Below are 25864 nucleotides of genomic sequence, written 5' to 3' on the forward strand. Positions count from 1 at the left end.
CATTTTGATGTTGCAGACTGTTGTTGTTGTAAATAGGAGTGGCCGAAAATGTGACCCTGGGGGATTCAAGGCTTTGTTCTGCTCTGTGCACAGATTCTGTTTCCCCGGTGTCCCTGAGCATTGCACAAACATCGATCAAGGACCAGAAACACACAGAGACGCCTAGAGAGGGGAGGGTAACCAGTCCTCTGTGTCCCCTCTTGTCCATCCTTTGGTGCCTTCCATCGGGGAGAGGAAATAGCAGTCCATTTCGATTGGCTACTTTGGTAATAGCAGTTTTAAGAAAGATCTGGAACAGGAAATTAAAACTCTTGAGAAACAGGTGGTCTGGGGCAACTGCTGAGTTGTATTATTCTCGTTTCCCGGGGACTCTATCCAGTTGCCACTGGTAATGGCTGCTTTTTATGTTTAACTAGCTTGTCGGTAAGTCAGTGACATAGACTGAGAATAGAAACCAGCACCGTCCCATGCTCTAACTGCCAGCCCGGTGTCCGCCCCGGTTGTGTGGCTCAAATGCTAACCACATTTAGCAATCTGGCATTGCCCTTCACACCTCCAGAGCCCGCACTGCAGAATGCTTCCTTCCTTGGTAATCTGAGACCTTCCACGATGGCACCGTGAGGTGTGGTTGAGAGGACGGACAGAGCTTTGCCTTGATACGGTGTCTTTACTGGAATACACAAGGGGACCCGTGCGCTCCAGTTTCAATGGGGAGGGCAAAATTACTTTTCAAGTTTGCTTTTTAAAAGTGTTTTCAGCCAAGTTCAGCAAGGATAGACAAACTAGGTCCTTCTGTTGTGTTTTCTTTCTTTATGTCACTTGTATTCTCTGACCCAGTGCTGAAACTGAAGTCGAGGTGCTGCCCCTAGTCCCAACTCTCCGAATGCTTCCTGACCGGGAAGGGAAGAAAACACACAGGCAGGGGGGAATGTTTTATACTAAGTGGGGTCTAGAATGTGCAAGGTCCTAGGTTCCCTGTCCAGCACTTGGCTTCTCATATACCTCAAGTCAGGATAAATATGCTATTTTGAGCATTTGATCTATTTGTATAGCTCCTGTACTTCCTGCAAAGTACAGATAAACACCATTGCAAATGAAAGAATGAAGCCTCAACATACAGGCAGAGCCAAGGTGCAATGCTAAGCATTTTCACAACTGCATTTTGTATGTGTATATTCAGATAGGGTCTCTCTTTAGCTCAGGGTAGCCTGGGATTTGTGGCAATCCTCCTGCTTCAGCCTGCCAAGGGATAGCACCATGCCTGCCGGCTAAGACTCCAGCTCTGGAGGACCAGACCAGAGAGGAGGAGGAAGTTGGGTTAAAGCTTTCAAGATGACAGAAGGGTGTTGTGGGGCAGGGGATGTCATGGGGCAGGGGTGTCGTGGGGCAGGGGTGTCGTGGGGCAGGGGTGTCATGGGGCAGGGGTGTCATGGGGCAGGGGTGTCGTGGGGCAGGGGTTTCGTGGGGCAGGGGTGTCGTGGGGCAGGGGTGTCGTGGGGCGGGGGTTTCGTGGGGCGGGAGTGTCGTGGGGCGGGGGGGTCGTGGGGCGGGGGTGTCGTGAGGGCAGGGATTGGTAGGGCGGGATTCGTGGGCGGGGTGTCGTGGGGTGGTGTGTCGTGGGGCAGGGGTGTCGTGGGGCAGGGACACGCGATTACCGAGTTCTGCGTCCTAGAGGGATGCTGGAGTTGTTTCTGTGGTACTATCCGGAAAGCGAGACAACCAGGGTGGAAGCTGATCCAGCAACACTGGCCTTGGTCTGAATTGCTTGTACCATAAAGGAGAGTACATGTTATAGCTTTAATGTAGCTAATACTCAAAAACATTTTCATGGCAAGAGTTAAATGACCAGGAAGCCTAGCGTGTAGCTCAGTTGGCAGAGTGCTCTCCTAGCGTGCGTGAAGCTCATGGATTCAGGTTCCGGCACAGAATAGTGGTGCATTGTAACATATGCCTGTGTTTCTAGCACTTGGAAGGTGGAGGCAGGACTTATGGGTCATCCGTGGCTACATAGTGAGATCAGGCTAGCCTGGGGCTACATGAGATCTGTCTCAAATACACACGCTCACACACATGTGTATACATGCATGCACGCACCCCAACATACATGCCCCCACATATACATGTGTACACCTGCATGTACCCCCAATATACATGCTCCCCCCACATACATGTGCACACATGCATGCAATGTAGAAGGACATAGAACAAAGTCATACTTCATTTCCCAGTTCACCTCTGGCATCAGTGGTCAGTGGCCCCTATCTTAGGAAAATGCTGTTTAGAATTAGTTATTCATTCTATCATTTTTCTGTTTATATATATGTGTGTGTGTGTGTGTGTGTGTGTGTGTGTGTGTGTAGTTATAAAGATTTAAGAAATCAATTTTTCTTTTTCTTTATTTCTTGTGCATGTGTGTATGCACACATGTGTGTGTGCACGTGTGTGTATGTGTGTGTGTGTGTGTGTGTGTGTGTGTGTGTGGTTTGAGCCAGAGTCTGACACTGTATCCTGGGATAGCCTAAGGCTACTCTGCAGCCCACATTGGTCTCAGACTGGTCATAACCCTTCTGCCTTGGTTTTCTGAGATCTGGAATTAAAGACCATGCATCATAGCAACCGGTTACTCTTTACGTGTTTTTCTACCACTAAAAACTTCACATCGTTGAGACACTTCCGTGAATGTATACCACTGAGAATGCAGCATGTGTATTTCATGGTCCTAGGTGTGCCATTGCTGATGGACATCTAGGTTTCTGCCCAGTGTTTTGTAAATACTGTGGGAGTTGTGGCCCTACGACAGCTTTGCAGTTACGTTGTGAAGTGATCAGGTGGCATGCTCACAGTTCTGCTAATTGTCGTATGGTATGTGATATGGCGTAGTCTTTTACAGAGAGGCTACACAGCTCATCTGATGCCAGAACAGGGATTAAATTCCCTTTATTATCAAGTGACCATGCTCTCCAAAAAGTATGAATGAGCACGGTGATAGCTCTCTGGTGACTAAGCACCTGTGGTGTTACTAGGTACTCACTTAGACATTCTTTCGTGATAGTACCATCTTGTGCGATGTCACTCCTATAAACTACCTGAAACTCACTCAGACTCAGAAAGGGCATGACCTTCAGCAGGTGATGCAGCTTCCTGGAAGTCAGTTCGAGATTCCAAACACCTGGGCCAGCCCTTGCAGCACCCACCCACAGACCTGGTGTTAGGAAGGCTGGAGCAGGGAGGCTGTGGAGTTCAAGGCCTCTTGGCACTGCCTAGCAAGGCAATGCCACAAACATACAAAAACACGTGGAACCCAAGTCAACAGCAAGCAGATCCTGCTTCTCGTCTCTCACTGACAGTGTTTTTGTTCCTCATTGTTCTTGGTCAGTCTATTCCCTTTGGGAATTTAAGGAGAAAGTACTGAAATCACAGAATCAGAAAATGAGTAGAGAAAGCTATAGTAAGTGGCCCTGAAGCTGAAGGTGGAGATTGTGTTGAAGCCTCCCGTCTTGTCACTAGACCCCAAGGTGTGACTGGTGACTCTGGAATCTGAGACCTTGGTATCCAACAGGGGAACCCTGCCATTTTAATTGGGAGATTCTGTGTCATTGTGAGAATCCAGTCACCCATGGAGGCAGCCCATCCTAGTGGCCTCTGCAAGCTGTTAGCGGAGGAACATGAACAGTAGTGTTGCAATCAACACTACTCCATGTCAAGAGACCTGTGTCCATAGGATGTAATTTTAGTAAAATAATTTCAAATTACAAAATAAGCCATTAGATGTGTTTTTGCAAAAGAAAGCTAATGTAGATTGAAGTTTCTGTCCCACCCCACGCTGGGCGCCATTTTTAGCTGGAGGTTTCTTTCCTGCCTGCCAGTTCTCGAATAACCACTCTGAGGTTTAGTATTAATTACAAACGGTTTGACCTATTAGCTTGGGCTTATTATTAATTAGCTCTTATAACTTAAATAATTAACTCATTTCTGTTAGTCTATATTTTACCATGAAGCTCGTGGTTTGTTACCTCATGGCTTGCTTCTCCTCTGACTGCTAAAGGCTCCGCCTTATTTCTTCCTGTATCTTTGTTTGGATATTCCACCTGGCTCTATTCTGCCTAGCCGTTGGCCAGATCAGCTTCTTTATTAACCAATGGTAATAAAACATATTCACAGCATACAGAAGGGCATCCCACATCAAGCTAAGAAAATCTATGGGACAAAATGCAAGCAACCCCCTCAAGACTAAAGCTTTTAGTAGCTAATAGGATACATAATATTTGAGTGAGCGTGTCAAAGGGCAGAGGGCGTGGCTCAGGGCTTACCTAGCATGTACAGGGCCCTAGGTTCAATCCCAAGTATTATGGAGAAAGGGTGGGGGCATGTCAGTTCAATATATACGTACATACATACATGCATACATACAAACATACACTTATACACACACACACAGTTTAATAGCCGTGTGGTCGTATGTGTGACTCTGCCGTGCTTATTCACAAGTGAAGAGCTTAAGTCAGAGCTTACATTAAACATCCAGGATGCACATGCACTAATACCCCCACAAGCGTGCATGTAATTACATCCCCGATTATTCCTCTGACCGCAGTTCTTCCCTGCTTCCCCAAACACACACTTTGGAACCTCTGTAAAGAAATGTAGTATCTCGGCCTCACGTAGACCCATTGGAGCATACTCAATTGACCCACACCTCTCTGAGCAGCGTAGAAACCGGGGATGAGGTCCTACAAGTCTGCAGGGGAATCCTGAATGCTCATTTCTAGCCATGACTATGTGTAATTAAAAACAGCAAGCAAGGAGGTGTGTGCAGAGTCAGCTCTCCTGTGTCTCCAGCCTCAGTTTCCCTGCTCTCCTCAACTTTAATAAAAAACACAGAGAGAGGGCTGGGTAGATGGCTCAGCAGGTAAAGGGGTTGCTGTGCAAGCCTGGCAACCTGAGTCTGACCTCCCCTGAGCCCACATAGAGGTGAAAGGAGTGTGTCCTCCGACTGCCATCTGCGTTTGTGCATGCACGCACGCGCAGTAATGAACAGTAAAGAAGTTTCTAAAACGATAAACGGCCGAGGATATGTCTCTCTGGATAAAGTGTAAATGTGAGGATCCAAGTTCCAATCCCTAGCACCTCAATAAATTCCAGGTGGGTATGGGGGCTGAGTGCTTGGGGCGTGGAGCAAGAGGCTGGCTGGACTGGCTTCCGATAGAAGGCCCTGTCTCAGGATGTAAGGTGCAGAGCCACTAAGAGAACATCTGATATCCTCCTCCATGTTCACGTTTATATATGCATGTGCATGCGTGCACGCACACACACGAAAAAGAAAGAACTGGGTGTTCTGGCAAATCGAGAGTCAGGCAGCAGGATTGCCAAAAGTTTGAGACCAGGCTTTTATTTCTTTGCTACTCACTTTGTTTAAAAAAAAATACAGTTGAGATTTCTTTTTGTTTTAGCGTGCCAGAGAGAAAGAATATTATGCTTAAATCCAGGCCTGCAGATTGCTCCCAGCCACATGCCTTAGTGTTTGGAAATAAAAGGGGTTTTGGCCCTTCATAAGAAGTAGAAGTAGACATCAAAGAGCTCTCTCTCTCTCTCTCTCTCTCTCTCTCTCTCTCTCTCTCTCTCTCTCTCTCTCTTTCTCTCTCTCTTTCTCTCTCCTCTCTCCTCTCTCTCTCTGTCTCTCTTTCTCTGTCTCTCTCTCTCTGTTTCTCTCTCTTTTCTTCTCTTTTAAGAGCCATGAGCACAAGGAAATCATTTGCTACAATAAGGATTTGTTGAAGCATATTTTTTTAAATACAGAAAGAGGAAAAAATGTGCTAAGCCTTTTCTACGAACAGTGTGGGAATCTGAGTTTCTATAGCATGGTTTTAAGCTTCGTGGGTGACAGGCTCATTCAGACATCTGTTGGTGCAGACATAATGCAAAGACCCAAGACAGATCTGAATATCAAGGCCAGTCACATTTCCCCCTTGTTATCAGTACTATCCTTCACAAAATACTGGTTAAAAATGAAGGCTGTTTCCACTTTCCCGTTTTTTAGTTTACTTGCCTCATGGTACACCATGTCACGGCTGAGCTGGGGCCCTCATTCCAGAAAGCACACTTCCTTTCTGGTTGGAAATTATCCATATTTTGTTTGACCTTCAGAAGACTTGTGGCCTTACTGGAGGGCATGCCAAAGTTTGTCCTGGCAAGGCCGGGGCTGTCGGAGGCTTGTCTCCATGGGGACTGCTTTACGGAGCCATTAGAAGCAGTGGGCGGAAGGTGGCTGAAGTAATACAGGCTTTCCAGTCCTTTCCAGCCAAAAAATCAAGGGGTGGTTTTAAGATGGGCAGTATTTTCAATCCCTGCCCCAGAGTTCCTGTTTGTCTGAACCTTTGAGGACTTTGCCAAGGTTAGGGTGTTCTTTGCAGCTGACCTTGGCAGGAAGAGGGCATCGTGTCCCATTCGTCACCGTGTTAGTGCCTGTAATCCTCTAAAGTTTGTCAACTGCAGAGCTCAGAAAACGGGTCATGTGCCTTTTGAGCAGTGTGTTTTTTCGGGTTCTTCATAAAGATGTCGTCAGCTGAGGATGTAGCTTATGCTGGCTCTTGCCTAGCTTGTGTGCAAGATCCTGGGTGCATGTGGGAGAGAGCTTCGTCCATGACGTGTTTGCTGCTTGAGCTTGCGTGCTTGTGTTCAGTCTCAAGTTCAGTTCCCAGAATCTACATAGGAAGTCAGACATGATGGTTCGTGCTTACTATCCCAATGCTGGGGAGACAGATTACTGAGGCTCACTGCTCTGTCAGCTTGGCTTGATGATAGGCTCCAGGTCCTAATGAGACACCCTGCCTCAGAACAAAAAACAAAAACCGGAACATAACAAAATGGAACAAACCCAAACTCCAAACCAAAATAAATGGCTCCTGTAGAATGATACCCAAGACTGATCTCTGGTCTCTGTTTCCATGCACATGTATGTGCGTGTATATCACACACATTCACATTTGCAAACATACATATACATACATATATGTACACACGCACGCAAACATGTAAATGCTCACATACACACACACCTTGGTTTGATAACTGCAAAAATATAACAAGTTAATAAGCCCGTATAAAAATACTGTCAGATCGTTAGGTGGCTAGAGATGGCTGCCATGGCATCTTTCCTCCCATTCCTCAAGTAAGAAAGAGGCCAAGGCACAAGATAGTGTTCAAAGTCCTTACAGTAAGCCGGGCGGTGGTGGAGCACACCTTTAATCCCAGCACTAGGGAGGCAGAGGCAGGTGGATCTCTGTGAGTTCAAGGCCAGCCTGGTCTACAGAGTGAGTTCCAGGACAGCTGTAACACAGAGAAACCCTGTCTCAAAACTGTAGTGGAGATGAAGATACTAAATACTTGGGGACTAGATAAAGCACACATGGTAACATTAAGATGTTTACTTTAATAAGAATATCCATTATATGAGAGTAATTAAAAATGATCATTTCATATAGTCAAGCTTTCAGATTCTTTTGGGGCAGGGGAAGTAAGTACCTTATATCACACTTACATAAATAGATATAAAAATATGGATTATGACATTCTTTAATAGTTCATGTCACCTTTGATGTGCTTGAACCTTACCATGTGGGTCCAAATTTCATCTGAGCCCAGTGAATGGGACACATTTCTCTCATAATTTTCAGAACATAAGGTTGGAAAGGCGCTACAAAAATCCTCCTGTGGGGTCAGTGATAATACGAACATCTGCCAATCCAGATGATTCTAGAAGGATTCTGATCTTATAGCTGTGTATCAGCCACTTTGGTTGGCTGCTGGTTGACTGTGTGTTTTCTGTCTGTTGTCAGTCACAAGGGGTATAAAAATATGCCCTGTGGTATCTGTGCAGCCCAGCTTCGTGCCCATCACAGGTGAGATGACAGGATTGGGGAGGTAAACCCCAGAATCCATTTAAATGATGTTGTTTCTGCAGTCAGAAGGCAGACATGAGATCCCTGGGGCAAGCTGGCTGGTACTGTGGGCTGTAGTGGTGAAATCTGGGCTCAGATGAGAGACCCTGTGTGAAGGGAGGGACACCATGACCACAGCAACTCTTATAAGAATAAACATTTAGCTGAGGTTGCTCACTTACAGTCTTAGACATTCAGCCCATTATCATCATTGTGGGGAGCATAGCGGCACGCAGGCAGACACGGTGCTGGCTACATCCTGATCAGAGGGCAACAGGAAGTGGACTGAGGCACTGGGTGTGGCTTGGAAATAGATGAGACCTCAAAGCCCGCCCCCCACAATGACACACTTCCTCCAACAAGGTCACACCCACTCCAGTAAAGTCACGCCTCCTAATATTGCCACTCCCTATGAGCTTATAGGGGCCAATCCCCTACCTCAGTGAACACAGTGGGTAGCAACAAAGGAAGATTCCCCGTATCAACTTCCACATTCATGTGCTCCACTGGGAACACACATACATATGCACGTATAACACACTTGTACACACATGCACATTCAGTGCGCACACACACACACACACACACACACAGGAAAAACGTTTTGCCGCTGACAAAGCGAAACTGGTAAGCGTAGGAAAATAACTAAGGAAAATGAGTAAAAAGAAAGATGCATGTTTTGATAATCTTGGCGAAATGTTTTTTCAAAGGCCAACCTCAGATTTAAAGTATTATCCAGATGTAGTCTTTGGCCTCCAGTCATTTTCTGATAGGAATCCAGCCTTGAGGTGAACTTGGACGCAGGCTGTTTTCTCTTCCTTTTAATTACTAAGTGGCTGACCTGCTCTCTTTCTGTTTTCTGTTTTCTCCTCTTGTCCCCTCTGTCGCTTTCTCCGTGAGCTGCTGTTTATTCTGGAATGCTGGACATCCACATTTAGAAATTAGGGTTTGTGCGCCTCTATCCTAACCAGGAATGGGGAAAATATGATCTGATGTCCTAATCCACAAGTTTCAGTAGACTCGGGGGGCTTCTAATCCACAGCTATGTGCCCAGAATTCCAATCTGCAAAGCTTCGGTTTGCTGGTAATTAATAGCCTTCAAGGCTCACTCTGTGGAGGTTTTCCACCCCGTCTTCATTGGCTACTCCCTCACCCTATTTAAAAGGAATCTTTCCTTGTTAGCTAGCATTAGGCTATATGCCATTAAAATCCAGATTTTCTGTTTTTGTTTTGTTTTTAGTGCTGGGATCAAGCCAGAGCCTTGTACATGTTAGACAGATGCTTTATGCATAGTCCCAAAGTTCAGATTTCTTACTGGGCAACTCTGACTCATTAATCTCTTACAGATATCTTTCTCTTAAATTTACAGAATTCTTTGATGCCCAGAACTTTAGTCCATTTCTGCAAGACAGGCAGCATTTGCTCCAAGGCAAAACTCAAGTAAAGGAAATAAAAGCCAGTTGAGGCAGCTTGTGTGTTGGGCAGGTCGGGGGAGGATGGATCTGAACCCCAGTCTTCAGACTCTCAAGTTCAGCCTTTCTCACTTGATTCTCATCGTATATTTTCGTCTTCTCTTTTGGAGCGTAAAACAGAGTAGAAGGATAAATGACATATTCTATTGCATTTTCATATGTGAGTATTATAGTTTGGTTTGTGTCAAACTTTCCAGTTAGTTTTGAAAACCCTTTAAGCTTAAATCTTATTTGTTTTGATAACCTCCCTAGGGTCATAAAGACAGTTATTATCCTTATTCTTAAAAAGGAAATACAAGGCTGAGGACGTAGCTTAGTTGGTAAAGTGCCCGCCTCGCGTGCATGGAACCCCAGGTTTGGTCCCTAGCACCCACACCACATTAATTGTGCCTGTCACCCTGCTAAAGATCATGGCTTCAGAACTACCTGTTTTTAAATTGTTCATAGTATAATGGCTCTTAGGACCTGGGGCTGCTGGGAAACACTCTGGGTGGGAATCATTTCAGTATGGAGAGGTGGTGACCGTGGACGGCTATGGTGTCGACTCAAACCTGGGTACTGTTTGCTTCTCTGTGTGCCTGTTTCCTATGCTGACTTATTTATTCTAATGCATTTAAATAGAAAAAAATAATATAATTCTGTTTTGGCTTTCAATACACTTTTTGGTGTTTTTTTTTTGAATTTTCTCACTTATTGTCTTTCATATTCTAAAGTTTTATTATGACTCATTCTGGCTGTGCAGCAATAGAAGAGTGGCCCCTCTGGGGGCTGGAGAGACGGCTCAGCAGTTAAGAGCACTTGCTGCCCTTGCAGAGGACTTGGGTTCAGTTCCTAGCACCTACAGCCCCTGTAATTCCAGTTCCAGGGATTCTTACTCCCTCTTCTGGCCCCTGAGGGTACTGCACACATGTGATACACATACATGCATGGAGACAAACATGCATACACATAATAAAAGGAAAAAAATGAAGGAGTACCCTCCTTTGAAGACTTCAGCAAGTAACCTGGAGAATTATATCTTTGAAGCACATAAATATTTATTAATTTTCTCTTAAGTGTTGAGACTTGTTTCTTAGTTATGAGCAGGGCATGCCTGGTGTTCTGGATGAGAGACGTTAAGATGCCAGGAGTTAAGTGAGCATAGTTAGTTTTTTTTCTTTCTTTGCTCAAATGTGTAGTTTTACTATAAACTACTGAAAATTTCCTGTTCTGGCTTGATTGAAAAAAAAAACCACTTCCATTCACCGTTTCTGTGTAACTTACTGTGCCTTTTATCGTAGAAAAGATTGGAATCCAGGATAAATTACCAGTTGCCTTTGGGAGCAGAGAGACTGTGGGTTTTAGAAAGGCACTTGTGAAGTAGATCTTCCTGAGTCTGCCTGTGTGTGTCCTCAGACCCCTGCTCCTCTTGTGGGAATACTTGGGGACGCTGCACCGTAATTTGGTTTCTAAAAGTTGCAGGAGTATTGCAGCAGAGAAGGCATTCTATATGGCAGCGTCTGTGTTTTCTTTATGAAATGGCACTTGCGGCCTGTAGCCCTTCCTGGACTACTTGGCACACGTCAGCCGTTTATATAGAGAGTACTGGCTAAAGGATCTCTTCTCTACGACGGTCCCTGCCCTGCTGGTGCAGGTCTGTGGAAAGGAGCAGGGAATCCAGATTCCTGGGAGGAGCTGCAGAGGAATAATTTTGTCCCTGGTTCTAAGATTGCGGTTAATCTGGAGTATCAGTTACTGTCAAGATAAAATGCCTGATAAAGGCACCTCCAAGAAGGAATGGTTCTTTTGTTCACTGTCAAGAGGACAGTTCATCAAGGTGGGAAAACCTGGCAGCAGGGGCGTGAGGCCTCCTGGTCACACTGTGGTGGAAGTCCAGAAGTGGAGAGATGGATGCTGGCACCCAGCTCACTTTCTTCTTGTGTCTGGTCCAGGGTCCCATCCCCTGGAATGGTGGCATCCACGGTCGGGGTGGGTCTAACCCACTCTAGGATCTCCGTCACAGACTTGCCCAGAGTTTTGCTTCCTAGGTCATTCTAGACCCTGTCAAGTTGATAAATAATACTCACCCCCACATCTGGGAGGCATCGGTTCAGGATGCTCATCATCCCACTGAGGTGTTTGGGGAAGGAAACCATGAGAACTTGGGGGTAGGGCAGCCACAGGAGCATTTTCAGCCCTACTTATCCGTTTAGGTTGAGGTCTCCGAGCAATAGGAACACGAATGGTCTTTAAATGCCATCTTGCTGTGGACTAAATTTCCAACAGTCCACCCTTCCTCTTCCTACGTGAGCTCACTTTCTTTTTTTTCACTTAGCTTTTTCTATTCAGACTCAGGGAGTGTGGGCCTATGGTCCTTCATGGTATCTAATTCCATATCAGTTGTAAAGATGTTTCTTGCATCATGAAAGAACCCATAATGTTTTAGTGAGTTAGAAGGAAAACAGATGTCAAAAATCCATATGGGCCATTGTGTAAACAGGCAGGGAGCAACTGAGTGTCTAGCCCTGGCTAGGGTGAGCTCACTAACACCAAGGAGTGTCTAGCCCTGGCTAGGGTGAGCTCACTAACACCAAGGAGTGTCTAGCCCTGGCTAGGGTGAGCTCACTAACACCGAGGAGTGTCTAGCCCTGGCTAGGGTGAGCTCACTAACACCGAGTGTCTAGCCCTGGCTAGGGTGAGCTCACTAACACCAAGGAGGGTCTAGCCCTGGCTAGGGTGAGCTCACTAACACCGAGTGTCTAGCCCTGGCTAGGGTGAGCTCACTAACACTGAGGAGTGTCTAGCCCTGGCTAGGGTGAGCTCACTAACACCAAGGAGTGTCTAGCCCTGGCTAGGGTGAGCTCACTAACACCGAGGAGTGTCTAGCCCTGGCTAGGGTGAGCTCACTAACACCGAGTGTCTAGCCCTGGCTAGGGTGAGCTCACTAACACCAAGGAGTGTCTAGCCCTGGCTAGGGTGAGCTCACTAACACCGAGTGTCTAGCCCTAGCTAGGGTGAGCTCACTAACACTGCTGAGTGTGAGAAGGAATGAGCTTGAGATGGACACAGGCCTTGATCCGGAGCTAGAAAGGCCTTCAGAAGTATGAGAAGTGCAGGCAGAACTTTAAGTGTATAAATATGAGGCCACTCTAGTGGAGATGGAAAGAGAAATATCAGGCTGACTGGAGGACTCAGAGGGTAGAAGCTGCACAAGCCTGATGACCAGGTTTGATTTCTGGAACCCATGGTAAGAGGAGAGTACTGACCTCTGAAAGTTGTCCTCTGACCCCCATATGTGTGCTGTGATATGTGCATGCAGGAATGTGCATGCGCATGTGTGTGTACAGACAAATACACACACACACAAGTAAATACAAATTACAAAATAAGGGGCTGGAGAGATGGCCAGTGGTTTACAGGGTCGGCCTCTGGTTCTCAGCAACCCCATGGTGCCGCACAACCACCTGTAACTCCAGTTCTGGGGTGTGTGACGCCCTCTGCTGGCCCGCCTGAGCACTGCACACATGTGCACATGTAGACATGCAGGCAAGCACTCATACACATAAACACATGAAACAAAGATAAATAAATATTTCTAAAAATCCTTAAAATAACGTGCCAACCTTTGACAAACTGTAATTAGTGTGTATAATGGTAGACTTGAATTAATTCAGAAAAATGCAAATAAGTATTTTCAGCAGGCTCAAAATACTTACGATGGCCAGAAAGTAATTATGCATTTGTATGTGTTTGGTAATTTTTCATTTAAAACATTGCCAAAGTTCCTTTAGTAAGATTTACCTGGGGGTGGGGTTTGCTTGTGTGAACTAACTCATTAAGCAGTGAGTTTTGAGTAGTGAGATGTTGTTGTGTGGTGGGAAGGAGCAAGAGTGATATGAAAAACTGAGAGAAGAAATTATTTCAAATATAAATATCACCTTATGATCGTTTTCTGTTATAATCTTGCAAACAAAGTCCCTTTGCTGTGGGATTTGATGTGCAAAGCATTTTTGTTTCAGGCTGGACCATTTGTGAGTTCCCACTGGTAGAGTGGCTTCCCCTCTCCACTCAGGAGGAAAAGACAGGAGCTACTTGATCCAGAGTGGAAAAACACTGAGGAAAACTTCCCCACAAAAAACACCCACAGATTCTAGAAAAACAGAAATTGCTCTGACTAATGTGACACACTTCAAAATAAATCCCAGAGAGCAGCTCCAGCCTGCCGCGGCCTGGCAGCCTCTCTTGAAAGGATGCTTTGTCTGGGCAGGTGTACACACAGCACGGTACCACGTGTGGTGTTGCCACACGCGTGCTCAGTAGCTGCTTTGTGGGACTAGTACTGGCTTTATCTCATGTTTAAATTTGGGGGAAGATCTTTTTTAAACCACAAGACAGAAATCTCTGTGAAGCGACTCCTGAACCCACCGCTCCTTAACAGTGTGACTATAGGGTCTCTTAGATTCAAATCTAGGAAAAATACTTCCCTGACCTAAGAACGTGTTTGTTTCCTTTTTAGTGAGATCTACGTAAGCATCATATGTTCAGGTAATGTTGGTTAACAGTTAAATGCTGGGTTTGACTTCTTTAGATAGGTTCTTAATAAGATTTTTCTCTTGCCAGCGTTGACTTTTAATTGATCGGCAGCAGGAGTGGGCTTTCTGGGAATTTTTGCTATTGTTATGAGTCCTCTGATTTCTTTTATAGGAATAAGTACATGAAAAATGAAAGAATATGCATATTGGCATCAATGTTTTAGCTAGCTCACACTGGGGTCTGCTTAGGCCAGTGTGATACATGACCTGGCAGATGATATCTGAAAAATAGGGTGGGTTTGGAAGACTCCTCTGCTGGCTTGTGTGTAGAAGTCCTTTAAACCCACAGGACAGCAATGAGGTCACTGAACAGCATGGCATCTGCCGTTCATTGGGCTCTACTGTCCTATGCTTGCTATGGCAGAGGGAGGCTAAGCTGGATCAGGATGCATTTTTCCTTGGAGCATATCCCAAACTTGGACAGTTTGGTACTGGTGGTTATGGCCGTGTAATAGCCGAAGCCTGTTCATCCCATCGTATGGATGGAGAGATGGTGTGGGGTAGTTAAATAACTGCTCGAAGTCATATGAGCTAAGATGGGGCACGGTTTAGATTTAGATGTAAGGGAGGCACTGTGGTAGCAGATCCATCACTAAGAAAGACCTTGGGAATGCCTGCTGCATCTCAAGTGTGGCGCCTAGCAATGCAGAAGAGAGCAAACAAAGGAATGTGGTTCTCACCTTCGTGGATGTACAGCTAAGGAGTGTGAGTCCTCCACCCCATTCCCTCTCTTCTTTTGAGACAAGGTTTCACTACATAGCAGGGCTAATCTGGAGCTCACTATGTAGACCAGGCTCGCCACAAACTCCCAGCAATCTACCTGTCTCTGCTTCCTGAGTACTGGGATTAACGATGTGTGCCAACATGCCCAGCTCAGACAGTAGATTTCTAAGGGCTGGCCTTTTCTATAAAGGAAAACTCTAATACTAGGTTAACAGGCTTAAGGACTGTCTGAATTGAACGGGCCATTGACTATGCTTCAGGACCTACCTTAATGAGCTGGGAATGGCCCTGCTGTGTTTCCAAGATCCTTGGTGTCCACAGAGAAGTTCTGTGACTCTTGAGCCCAGCACTTCCATGAGCTGTGGGAAGTCCAGCTCCCCCAGAGCCGTAAACTTCGCCATGGAAGCAGCTAAAGGACAACTGTCCTGTGGTCACAAAACTCCCTACAGACCGCTGGCTATAGGCATCCCTGTGCAGAAGCCCCCGGAGCAGTGAGCAAGAAGACGAGGCGATTCAGGCTGGTCTCTATGGGGTTTGACATGCACAGTAAGCCGGGTAATTTGCTGTTGGAGTTGAGCATTTTCTTCATTTGTTAAAAGCCAATTGTTGACTGCCCAGATTGTGTATAAAAACCTTTGAGTAAATGTGTTTTAGTTCAGGTCCTGCTTCGTGCACATGGCTGTAATTAGCCATCTATCCCATGGCCAGCCCAAAAGTTGGCAGACTTTTCTTTTTAAATCTTCCTCTTATCTGTAATCAGGACTGGTGGTTTCAGGTGATGACTCAAGTCTCTAACAGTTGTGTTTTCTCTCTTCCATCCTTCCTGTCCCCCGCCCCCCCCCCCATATCTTACGCCACACACACAGCGTGACAGACGGCTTCACCCCAGGGTTCTGTGTCCGGTTCTTGCTGTGTCCCTCACTTCCTTTTCTTATTTATCAGACACCAATTAGATCTGAGGATTGAAAGATAAGAGGCTAGGGCAATGGCTCGGTGCTCGCACAGAGCTGTAGCCTCGACCCCAGTGCCAGGGTGGCAGGAAGAAAATGAGCTTCGATTATCTTGGGTATGGCAAGGCCTCGATCTGGGACTCTGTGGCCCTCAAAGTCTCCATTTGCCGCTAAGTGCTGCGTTGGTCGGGGCAGAGTTACAGAGTTTGTCACATGGATCACCGGAGGGCAATATTAAAAGTTTAGAGCAATTAAACATTTTTGTCATCACCAAGGAGTTTATTTCCCTTCAGTCATTTTATATTCCAAACTCAAAGCAGGAGGGGAAAAGGAAATCAGCTTGTTTTTTTTTTTTTTTACTTTAAATCTTAAATTTTATGTATTATTATCAGTAGTATGCCTGTATGGGTGTGAAGGGGGTGGGGAGGGGTGCACAGTGCAACGGTGAATGGCAGCTTGCAGAAACTGGTTCTCTCCTTCCACTGTGTCCCCATATTGAACTCAAGTCATCAGGTTTGTAGGGCAAACTCTTACCTCCCGAGCCACCGCTCTAGCCCAGACAATCTGTTCCTCCTAACCTCTAAGCCTTCAGATTCATCTTGGTCTCTGTGCTGAGCCATGCGGGCAATGCCATCGGTAAGTTCTCATCTCATAAACGGCATTGCAGGCTGTGTCCCCTCCACTTCAGCCTCCTTCCCTCTTCAGGTTAAGTCAGAAAAGCAGGGGCATGGTACCCTCCTGTAAATGGAAGACGGGCTGAAGCTCGGCCCCGCTGGAGCAAGGTAACCCTCACCAGAGTCCTCAGGAGGTGTGGGCCTGGCCCATTGTTCCTTTCTGGGTCACTCGCCCAGAGTGCGTTCAGGGAACAGGAAATTTCACTCTAACTTTGTGTAGTTTAATTTGAAGTCTTCATGCTGTGATTCTTAGAAACACTTGGGGTAATAGTAGCTGGCAAGGGGCAAAGGGACTCTTATCTTAGACACTAATTTGCTAAGCATTCTAAAGGCCACCGAGAGAACGTTTATCAATGGGGGAAATTCTTTTCATTCATCCATTTCTCCTTCCCCGGGGGAATTTATGTCTCTATGATCACTTGAAATCTGTACAGTGTTTTGCGTATTGCTTACGCCTCCTTTTAGCCATAGGTCAAGCCTGTAAGGGCATAAGAGAGAAGGTGGGAAGCTTACCAGGTCACAGTTGGAGGCTGGAGCCAGGGACAGAGTACTACTTCCCTAGCAGATATTACATTTAGGGTTCTATCCCTCGGATAGCACAGGCACAGCAAAACAACCCCCACCCAGAGATCCAACGTCAAACGCCAAGAAGTTGGACTTGGCACCAACTCCCAGGCCCCATACACTGGGGCCCAGCACCTCACGCTTCTTTACTGCAGTGCTTAGTGTGTGTGTGTGTGTGTGTGTGTGTGTGTGTGTGTGTAGAAGTGTAGCCCTCGGGGCTTCGGCTTCTCTTGATGTCAGTAGCCACTGTGGAACATAACCCTCTGACCTCTCTTCCTCCTAGATCCCCTCTGAGGACGTTGTAAGGAGCAGACTCTTGGTCAGGTAGAAGAGCTATTCTGCCTCTATAGCTTGGCAGTTTCCCAACTCTGAGAACTTAGGTTCCCAGTGAAGCTCTGCCCTTTGTTTCCGTTTGAACATTTCAAAGCACAGTTTGAACACAGGAAATTCTTCAACGTGGTTGCACCATGATTTCAGCACGACAGTATACAAAAGTGCACTGGGCTTCCAGCCCAACAATTGGCATTTGACTCCTTGGAAGAAGGTTGGTATTGTCAAGAGGAAGCTTAGATTCTGCCATTCATGTGGAGGGTACAAGGAACCCCAAGAAGCTGAGTCAAAGATGTGGGCTCTCTTCCACAAGAAATCCACATTTCAGGTTTAAGACTTTATCAGAATTTCTTATCAGAAATAAACTTCAGATTCTAACTGAGTCTTATTGTTGAAAACTCAAGTGGAAACTGTGGCCGAGGCCCTCTTCAAGACTTTAAAGCCCGTCATTCCCCAGCTCCATCCTCCAGGGACCTTAGAGCCCATGAATTGTAACTTAAGATGTGCAAACATTAGCTCATGTTGTGTACTGGCCAGAGGCTCTGGGGCCTAGGGCCTTCCAGGTGTTTCTTCTCTTTGAGCTTTATTTCTGCATCATACCCTGGCATTTGTGACATTCCTTCTCCCAGAGCTCAGTGAGAGGCAGGCTGATCTGTTGGCTGAGAAAACATCCCGGGTGCCCCTTTCTCACCAACTCTGGCGTCCCCCTGTGAGTAGAAGGGGTTTTCTGCTCAGGGATAGAATAGGCCTTACAGTGCCCAGTCCCACAGTCTGTGGGAGTTTGTCCCTCTTCGAAGTTGACAGCATTGCAGAATCCCCTAGGGTACAGTAACACAAACTCTTATTAGCCAATGGTGTCGTTGCAATAAAAACCTCCCCACTGCCATGTCCTGGTCCCAGGCTATAATGTTACCCTTAATTCCCATTGCATCTTTACCACTTTTATTACAGCTGAACACACGTTTCTCATTAGTGCACTGGGCGATATGGGGAATCAGAATACTGGAAATTGTGTGGAATAGGTACCAGATGTCTGCGTCAGTTTGTTGGTCAGGATTTAAGATGCTCTCGGATCACGTTGCGTAGATGTGAGAACAACTTTCTGTACCCTCCCCCAAACGATACCCTTCCCTCTGTGTGTGAGTCCGTGTTACGTGAGGTGGAAAGGCAATGGTTGCTTTGGGGGACAGGTAGATTAGACGTAGTGTGTGCAGCAAACACATCTGTTCCCAAAAGCTTCATCTGCGTTCTGTCAAGGCTGGGTACTGGCCCTCCGCCAGCGCGGAGCTCAGGCTGGGATTCTGGGTGCAGCTCAAGCATGTAAGGGAGGGGCAAGTCCATTTGCATTTTTCTCTGTGAGTAGACCTGGGGATTTAGGTATTGATGGGATAGTCAGATCTTATGTAGTTTCCCGTGTGTCCAGTTAATCAATCACTAACTGCCAAGGACAAGGAGGAGATTTGGTGAATGAGGCCATGGAGTCTTTTATGTTAGCTGCTGAGTACAAGTATGAACTGAGCAGTTTGGGTTTTTATCGATTTTTATCATAGTATATTGTGAGATGTGCTTGTTTGTGCTTTGTTCATGTGTCTGTTGATGGAGTCCTCAGTAAAGACCTGTGAAGTGCAAAGCAGATGTAGGTACTTTGTTGTTACAGGAGAGGCTGGGCCTAGAATCTGAGGAAAATGGTCTCCTCGGCCCGCTCCTGCTATTGGCTGGTGGAGTGTGACTTTCCTTCACTCTCAAGCCAGAATTTCAGCTACATCGTCCCAGCTGTATGACAGGGATGAGAAACAGTACACCTAGGGTGTGTGACCCTTCCACAGGGTCTCTTCGCGGGGTCTGTCACCCAAGGCAGCAGCGCTGGGCACTAAGTGTCTCACAGCGTCACTGTTGGGAGATGCTGCTCTGTGAAGGGGTCTGATGCGGTGACGGTCTTGTCAGCATGACTGTGGTGTGCTCTATGTGGAGGAATGACGCATGGAACCAAGTCAGCCTCAGGGCAGGAAGGAAGATTTGAGGAGGCTGGAGTTCCTAAAGAGCCAACAGAGAAGGATCAACTCAACTTATACTTGGAGGGCACAGGAAATTTGGCTGTTTTGGGGGGCAGGACAGGAGGGATAACTCAGGGCGAAGCATTTAGCAGTTAGTCAGAAGCAACAGAAAATCTGGTGGAGAAGGCACAAGTGTGGGACGGCTCTGGAGGGGATCTCTGACTGCATTAATGCATTAATTAATACTTGGCATCTTGCAATTATCTACTTTAGTGGAATAACTTAGATTTATTCTACCCACTTATAGAAGTTTCTGTGAGGATTCAAACCAAGTATCTGTAAGATGATTCTAGCTATGCAATAGTAGCATAGGGGTATGGCCTGTTTGCTTGTTTATTTGTTTATACGAGACAGTCTTGTGTTATAGCCAGAGCTGGCCTGGTACTTGCTATGTGGCCAAGGATTTCTTTGAATTTCTGATCCTCCCGCCTCTGTTTCCTGAGTGCGGGGATTACAGGCATGAGCCACCAAACCTAATTCTTAGGTGCTCGGAGGGCAAGCATTCTACCAAGACAAGTCCGAGGCCCTTTTCTGATTTTTTTAGTACAGGTATTCATGGATGCAGAGAACAGCAGTCTGTGTCCATGTTACCTCTCAAGGTGATGAGGGAGCCTTTGTTCCTGTTCACTGGTCTCTGATTACAGGGACAAGATTATATAGGAAGAGGAGGACTATGGGTTTCCAGCTAGGGCCACAAGAGAAGCCCATGGCTGTGGAGAAGCTGCACAGATCACAGAGCTTCCGGGTGCGTTGGCCTGGGGGCTGGAGTGGCTTTTCCAGGGGGTGGCTGGAAAAGAAACTGTCACTGTGCCCCAAGACACATGCGGTGGGACCCGTAGAGTGGACTGCACTCTTTCCAGATGGAGTGTGCTCTGGCCTGTAGCCAGGCGCTGCAGTGTGTGGGCAGGCTGAAGGGGACCTCCACCACTGTGTATCGCATCTGCGTTCCAGCAGGAAGAAGGAAAACCCAGGACACCTCTCCTTCCTTTTGTAAGGACTCTTCTTGGAAGAAGCTATGCATGCAGCCATTGGTTGCTTCTCAGAACTTGGTCACATGACTGTGCGAAGCCGCAAACAGGGCTGGGACAGGAGCCTCCATTTGAGATGACCCTGTGCCGAACAGTTCGAGAGAGAGCAGTTGGTATTGGGAGACTACTAGCGGGCAGGTGCCTGAGCCAGGAGAATGGCTAAACCATAGTGAGCAAGTGGTGGGGGATGGGGCTGGGCGTGAGGCTAGGCTAGGTCTGGTCGGGCTTGGGGTGGTTTGGGGCTTCACCTGGACAGTGAGAATTTAGGAGGCCCCTTTAAAAAGGACACCACCACATCGAGAGTCTTGAAATCTTTATTTTCTTTCTGTCCTCTCTCTGGGTGTTGGTTTCGCCATTGGTGCATGCTGTACTCTGCACACTTACCCAGCTATTTCTCTATGGTGAATTCCTGGAGAAAAGTCACCGGGTCAGAGGAAATGGCTTTTGCTCTCTCACCCAGTCTGTGGTTTCTGGAGGTGGTCCCGGCCTGATAGCTTTTTATAAGCATCCCCCCCCCTCCCAGTGTTTTAAAAAATGAAGCATTTCAACATAAAAAGATGTGGAAACTATGTTTGCTGCAGATCCAGATTCCACAATGGGCATTCTGTAATAGTTGCTTTATCAGATTTATGCGTGCCTGTCCATCAGGACATCTTCGTTTTGGATGCATTTCAGAGTAAGTTACAAACCTCAGGATCCTTTACCACCCACGCCTATGATGGGTTTTGTTTGTTTGTTTTTGTTTGCTTTATTCCCTTAGACTGTGTGGGCACAGCCCAGTCTTGCTCCTCAGACTGCTGTCGGCCAGAGGCAGGTCCTCCTCTGAGCCCTCAGGTGACCTTAGAGCAGACACATACGGGGAATCATCCTTTTTACCTAAGATGGGGAGGGTACCCCCCCCCATGCTGTGCAGCATCTGGCGTTGCCCAGCAGAGTAGGAGCTGGCTAAACAGGGATGATTTCATTTTTGTATTTACTCTATCTGTCTGACAGTAGATTGAGCTGCTGAAGGCATTTTATACAATCTTTAAGATTTGTTAGCTCTGTTTTTTTGCGTACACGGATGTGTGCGTGGGGGCGAGAGCCAATGCCAGGTCTCTCCTTCGTCGCTCTCCACACTATGTTTCGAGGCAGAGTCTCTCACTGACCCCAGCTCGTTAGCTGGGCTGTTGGCCAGTGAGCGCTGGAGATCTGCTTGGTTTGCCTCCCCAGTAGCTACGGTTACTTTCTACCACACATGGCTTTTAGGTGGATGCTGGGGATCAGGGTCCAGGTCTCACATGGCAGTCACTCTACCAACCAAGCCATCTCCCCAGCTTTCTTATGCTTTGCGGTGGTGGCAAATAATCACTCATATACATGCAGTATTTGTACTTTTCGTTTGATTTTAGTGTATGCCGAGTCATAGGCTGTGGGCTTCCTTTTTGTTTTTGTTTTCCAAACTTGTGGGGAAGAACATATAGTGAGTAACCACAAAACTCCAGAATGTCGAGAACACATTGTACCGTGCCGGTCGGTTTTCTGCCGCTGTAACTGAAGGCCTAGGGTGTGATTAAGGGGAAGATGGTTTGCGGTTAATGTGCCATTTCAGGGGGAAGGGCCTGGAAGTCCGTGCCCCCCTTCCTGGGCCTCCAGTGACTACCTTGCCCTATGCCCATCTCCTGGAAATGTGGTAGCTACTCCATAGCTCAGGAAGAGACAGCCATCATGCCAGGACCTGGGCCTCAAGAGTGCATTAAGATCCAGAACACAGCACAGGGTATACTTAGACAAGGACTACAGAGGGATCTTAGAAAGGGCATTGTCCCGCTGTGATTTCCCTAGACTGTGTGTGTCTTCCATTTGACCTTGGGCTGGAGCTGTACCCCAAGCAAGAGCAGTCGGCTCTTCCTGGGAGAATCTGAGGAGGGATGATGGCCTTGCAGAGGAAAGGCACGTCAAGCAGATTGCAGGCCCCTTCGTAGATGGGTTTTGGGTCAAATGACGGACCATATTTCTATTGTGTTTAATTTGTAATCATTGTAAATTCATGGCAGGAGGCTCTGAAACCAATTTAGTTCCCAAGCACAGTGGTTATTGTATCATCTACGTCCCCAGAATCGGGGAACAGACTTTCTCTGATGCTCCCCCACAGTTTCACCCCCCACCATTGCTGTGGCAGCCTCTTCCTTCACCACCTCCTGCCTTCTCTGCAAGCAGCTGGGCACCATCCAGCAATGGAGTGGCAGCGATTGTTTGAATAGGCACATGCTTCCATTTCAGACCAGATTGCTATTATCAACCTAGATAATTTCTGTGAGTCCCGAAATAGACGTGGCCCAGTAGGTGGGGTGCCTGTTTATGACATAGCATTGGGGTATGACAGTGGCTAGTCCAGAATTTCGAGTGGTGTTTGTTTGAGACTGAGTCTGCAGTTCTAAAGAATGTGTTTGTTACTTAGAAAGCAGGAGGAATTCACCGGAATGCGCCCAGGACTTTGATCTGGGTCCCCTTAGCAAAGGTTGAAGCTTGGTGGCGCCCTGTGGCCACAGTCCCAGCACTCATCCCAGGGGCCAGTGAAGAATTCTAGGCACCTCTGCCTTCTGATACGTCTTTGGGACACACCGACAAACACGGATTAAAAAGGAGAGTGAGACTAGGAATTTATTGCGAAAGAAGAAAATTCACAGGGATGTGATAAATCAAAAATCCAGAAACATCTGCTCCACTTTGGAGGGAGGGATTGTGGGTCTGGGAAATCCGAGGGTTTGAAAATGATTTTTAGGAGAACACAGCAGGCTTAGAGAACAAGAGGGGCCTAGGACAGATACACAGGGATGACAAAGGTTTGCAATGACCTCTCTGGAATATTGAATGGGACGTGGACAGGTATGTTGACATGCTGTGTTCTCTCAGCCTGTCATGAGCTCAGTCAGTGGAAGTCCCGGGGTACGACCAGAGGGGGGTTGTTTTCTTCTGTGAGGTCCAGACTTTAAACCCACACAAAAGCACCAGAGGGAAGGCAGGCATCTCAGAATTCCTTTCATTTCAACAGCTAACATACCAAGATTGTGTATTTTGGGGGTGACAATTCCTGGGTACCCTCATTATCTCATTTCCTCCTCCCAGATGTTTATCAACATGGGATGAAGCTGAGAGGTAGAGGAACTGCAGCTCATATCCCTGTCGGATCCCATTTCTCACTAGTCCCTTGTAGCCAACTGCAGGCCAGGAGTGGATGGGGAGAGGAGGGGGAGGGAGGGAGGGCCAGGCGCTAGAGTGGGGTCCTGAGAGCCTAGTGATGGGTATGAATAACGTAGCCATCAGGGAGGTGGACAGGTGTATTGTTGACTGGCTGTAGCAGGCGTATTCACCTGTAGTCACTGTGGTAAATGTAACAGAGGAGATAAGCAAATAGATTGTGGGTGTGTGTGAAGAGGTGAGGAATGGAACAGTACCCCCTCCAGCTTGTGGGTGGGGCTGGAGCTGAAGGGTGACTGTGGCAAACTGGAGTAGAGGCAGGGAGTTGAGAATCTCCCACCAAGAAGGGAGTGAGGTTGGAAGGACGGGAGGCTAGATCAAACCAAGTCTGATTGTGCACCCTGCGAAGGGGCTCAGGCTTAGCAGTTCTCAGAGTAATGGGCGTCTGAGATAGGAAGGGCGGGCGTCTCTGTATGAACAGTTGTAGAATTGGGCTCCCTAGGTTAGAAGGACTCCCTTGCTATAGAGCTGGCTTGGGGAGCTTGAAGGGTGCAGCCTTCTTAATGTAGGGGGCAGTTGGGAATTAGAGGCAGAGAGGAGTAGACGGATGGTTTAAAATCGAAAGTTTCATTGGCTCAAGGAATGGAAAACGAGTCTGCAGGAGCCAACTATGACCAGAGTTCTGCTTTTCTGATTTGTAGCGCTGCTCAGACTCTGCCTGTTGAGGGACGGTTTTCCTCACCTCTGCCCCAAACTTGGCCATGGAGGTCTGGCTTCAAATTCCTCTTCTTAACACATTTTGTTTTGTATTATTCCTAATAAAGAAAAACTCTTAAAAGGTATCAGACTATTCAGGGTCTTTAATATTTTTTGGTCTTTAATATTTAATTTTGGTCTTTAATATTATTTGTGTATTAGTATTATTTGAACTTTAAATAATTTATTTCAGCAATCTCAGGCTTTCTTCCAAGAGAGGAATTAAAAGCACAAATGTCAAATGGAAGGTATCCTTCATCCAAAGGGATACATACATTGGTGACTGTGAGCCTAGAGAGAATCTAGAAATCAAAATTATGCCAAAAATTGAAAAGATTGGGATTTCAGAGGATGAGTTTTGAAAACAACCGAGTCACAAGGGCTTCTCAGCTGGGTTAGCAGCGAAGCCATCACCCACAGTGTCTCTACTCTTGCTGAACAGCTCATGTCTGTGATTCTGTCTGCAGGTCCAGAGCCCAGCACCCCGTGTGAGCTGTCACCGATCAACGCCTCTCATCCTGTCCAGGCTCTGATGGAGAGTTTCACCGTCCTGTCTGGCTGTGCCAGCAGAGGCACAACTGGGCTGCCCCAGGAGGTTCACGTCCTAAACCTCCGCATTGCGAACCAGGGAGCAGGGTGGCTGCAGAAGGAGGTAGGTGCCGGTGTTGCCATCCCAGTCAGAGACAGCTCTGAGCATGGATTCTACACTTCTGTCTTGGGTCCTGAGGATCAGAATTCAAGTCATCAGCCTTGTAATGAAGGCACTGCTACCTGCTGTGCTGTCTCGTTGGCCCATTTACCTAAGATTTTAAATTATCTTTCATCTTTACTCCTTTCTTTTCATCTAACTGTATCTTATGAATGTATTGCTCCCGAAAGACGGGTCAGAAAAAACTCTAGAAAAAATGCAGTACCCTGAGGGGAGCTCTTATTGTCATTGAGATATCTTTTCCAAGATGGCAGTCTTGGTGGTCATGGGGAAGATGGGGAAGCAAGCTCGTGATTGTTCAGTGTTTGCTCTGGGCTGAGGACTGTTGGAAGCGATGCCCTGGCTTGGGGTTCCTTCATTTTGTTCATTTTACAGGTCAGGCTACAGGTGTGGGGACACGAGTTTCAGGGGCAAATGATCCATTCTTCCCCATGACTCTATAGCTTAGACTGTGGATTAATGGTCTCCTTGTCACTTTTGAGAGGATGGGTTTTCCCACAAAAACAACACACAGTTGTCATTTTTAGTTTATGTGCCAGCAATGTTATCAGGCAAGGACTGTCTCCCTAGGGAAAAAGCATCCACAGTAACTCCAGGCAAGGACTGTCTCCCTAAGGAAAAAGCATCCTCAGTAACTCCCAATGATGTGGAGTTCAGGAAGACAGCTGTAAAATGGAATTTTTCTTTCAGTTTTTTCTTGGTCAGGAAAGTGAATTCTACATTTGCTTGTCTATGTGCTGCGGGCATCTCCTTGCCTTTTGGGGTCTGTGGGGGTAGCGCAAGCATGGAATTCTACTAGGAAAACAGAACTGACTTAATCTGATGGAAGTGTGCAGTGTTGGCTCATTTCAGAGTCAGGGCATCTAGCCCTCTCCAGCTCCGTTGGAAATTATTGTCAAGCCTCTTGGTGGCTTGC

The 25864-nt window shown here is 46.8% G+C and overlaps 1 protein-coding gene across 3 annotated transcripts in view; it reads left to right on the plus strand.

Moving 5' to 3' along the window:
- Tgfbr3 (transforming growth factor beta receptor 3) overlaps positions 1–25864 on the plus strand; it is a 182110-nt gene that overhangs the window by 46908 nt on the left and 109338 nt on the right. For all 3 annotated transcript variants that reach the window (XM_038329129.1, XM_038329137.1, XM_038329146.1), the window contains one exon: positions 24707–24891. In XM_038329129.1, the coding sequence (XP_038185057.1) occupies positions 24707–24891 (185 nt within the window). The remainder of the gene's footprint in view (positions 1–24706; positions 24892–25864) is intronic.

Source organism: Arvicola amphibius, chromosome 1, assembly GCF_903992535.2.
Source record: "Arvicola amphibius chromosome 1, mArvAmp1.2, whole genome shotgun sequence".
NCBI classification, from domain to species: domain Eukaryota; kingdom Metazoa; phylum Chordata; class Mammalia; order Rodentia; family Cricetidae; genus Arvicola; species Arvicola amphibius.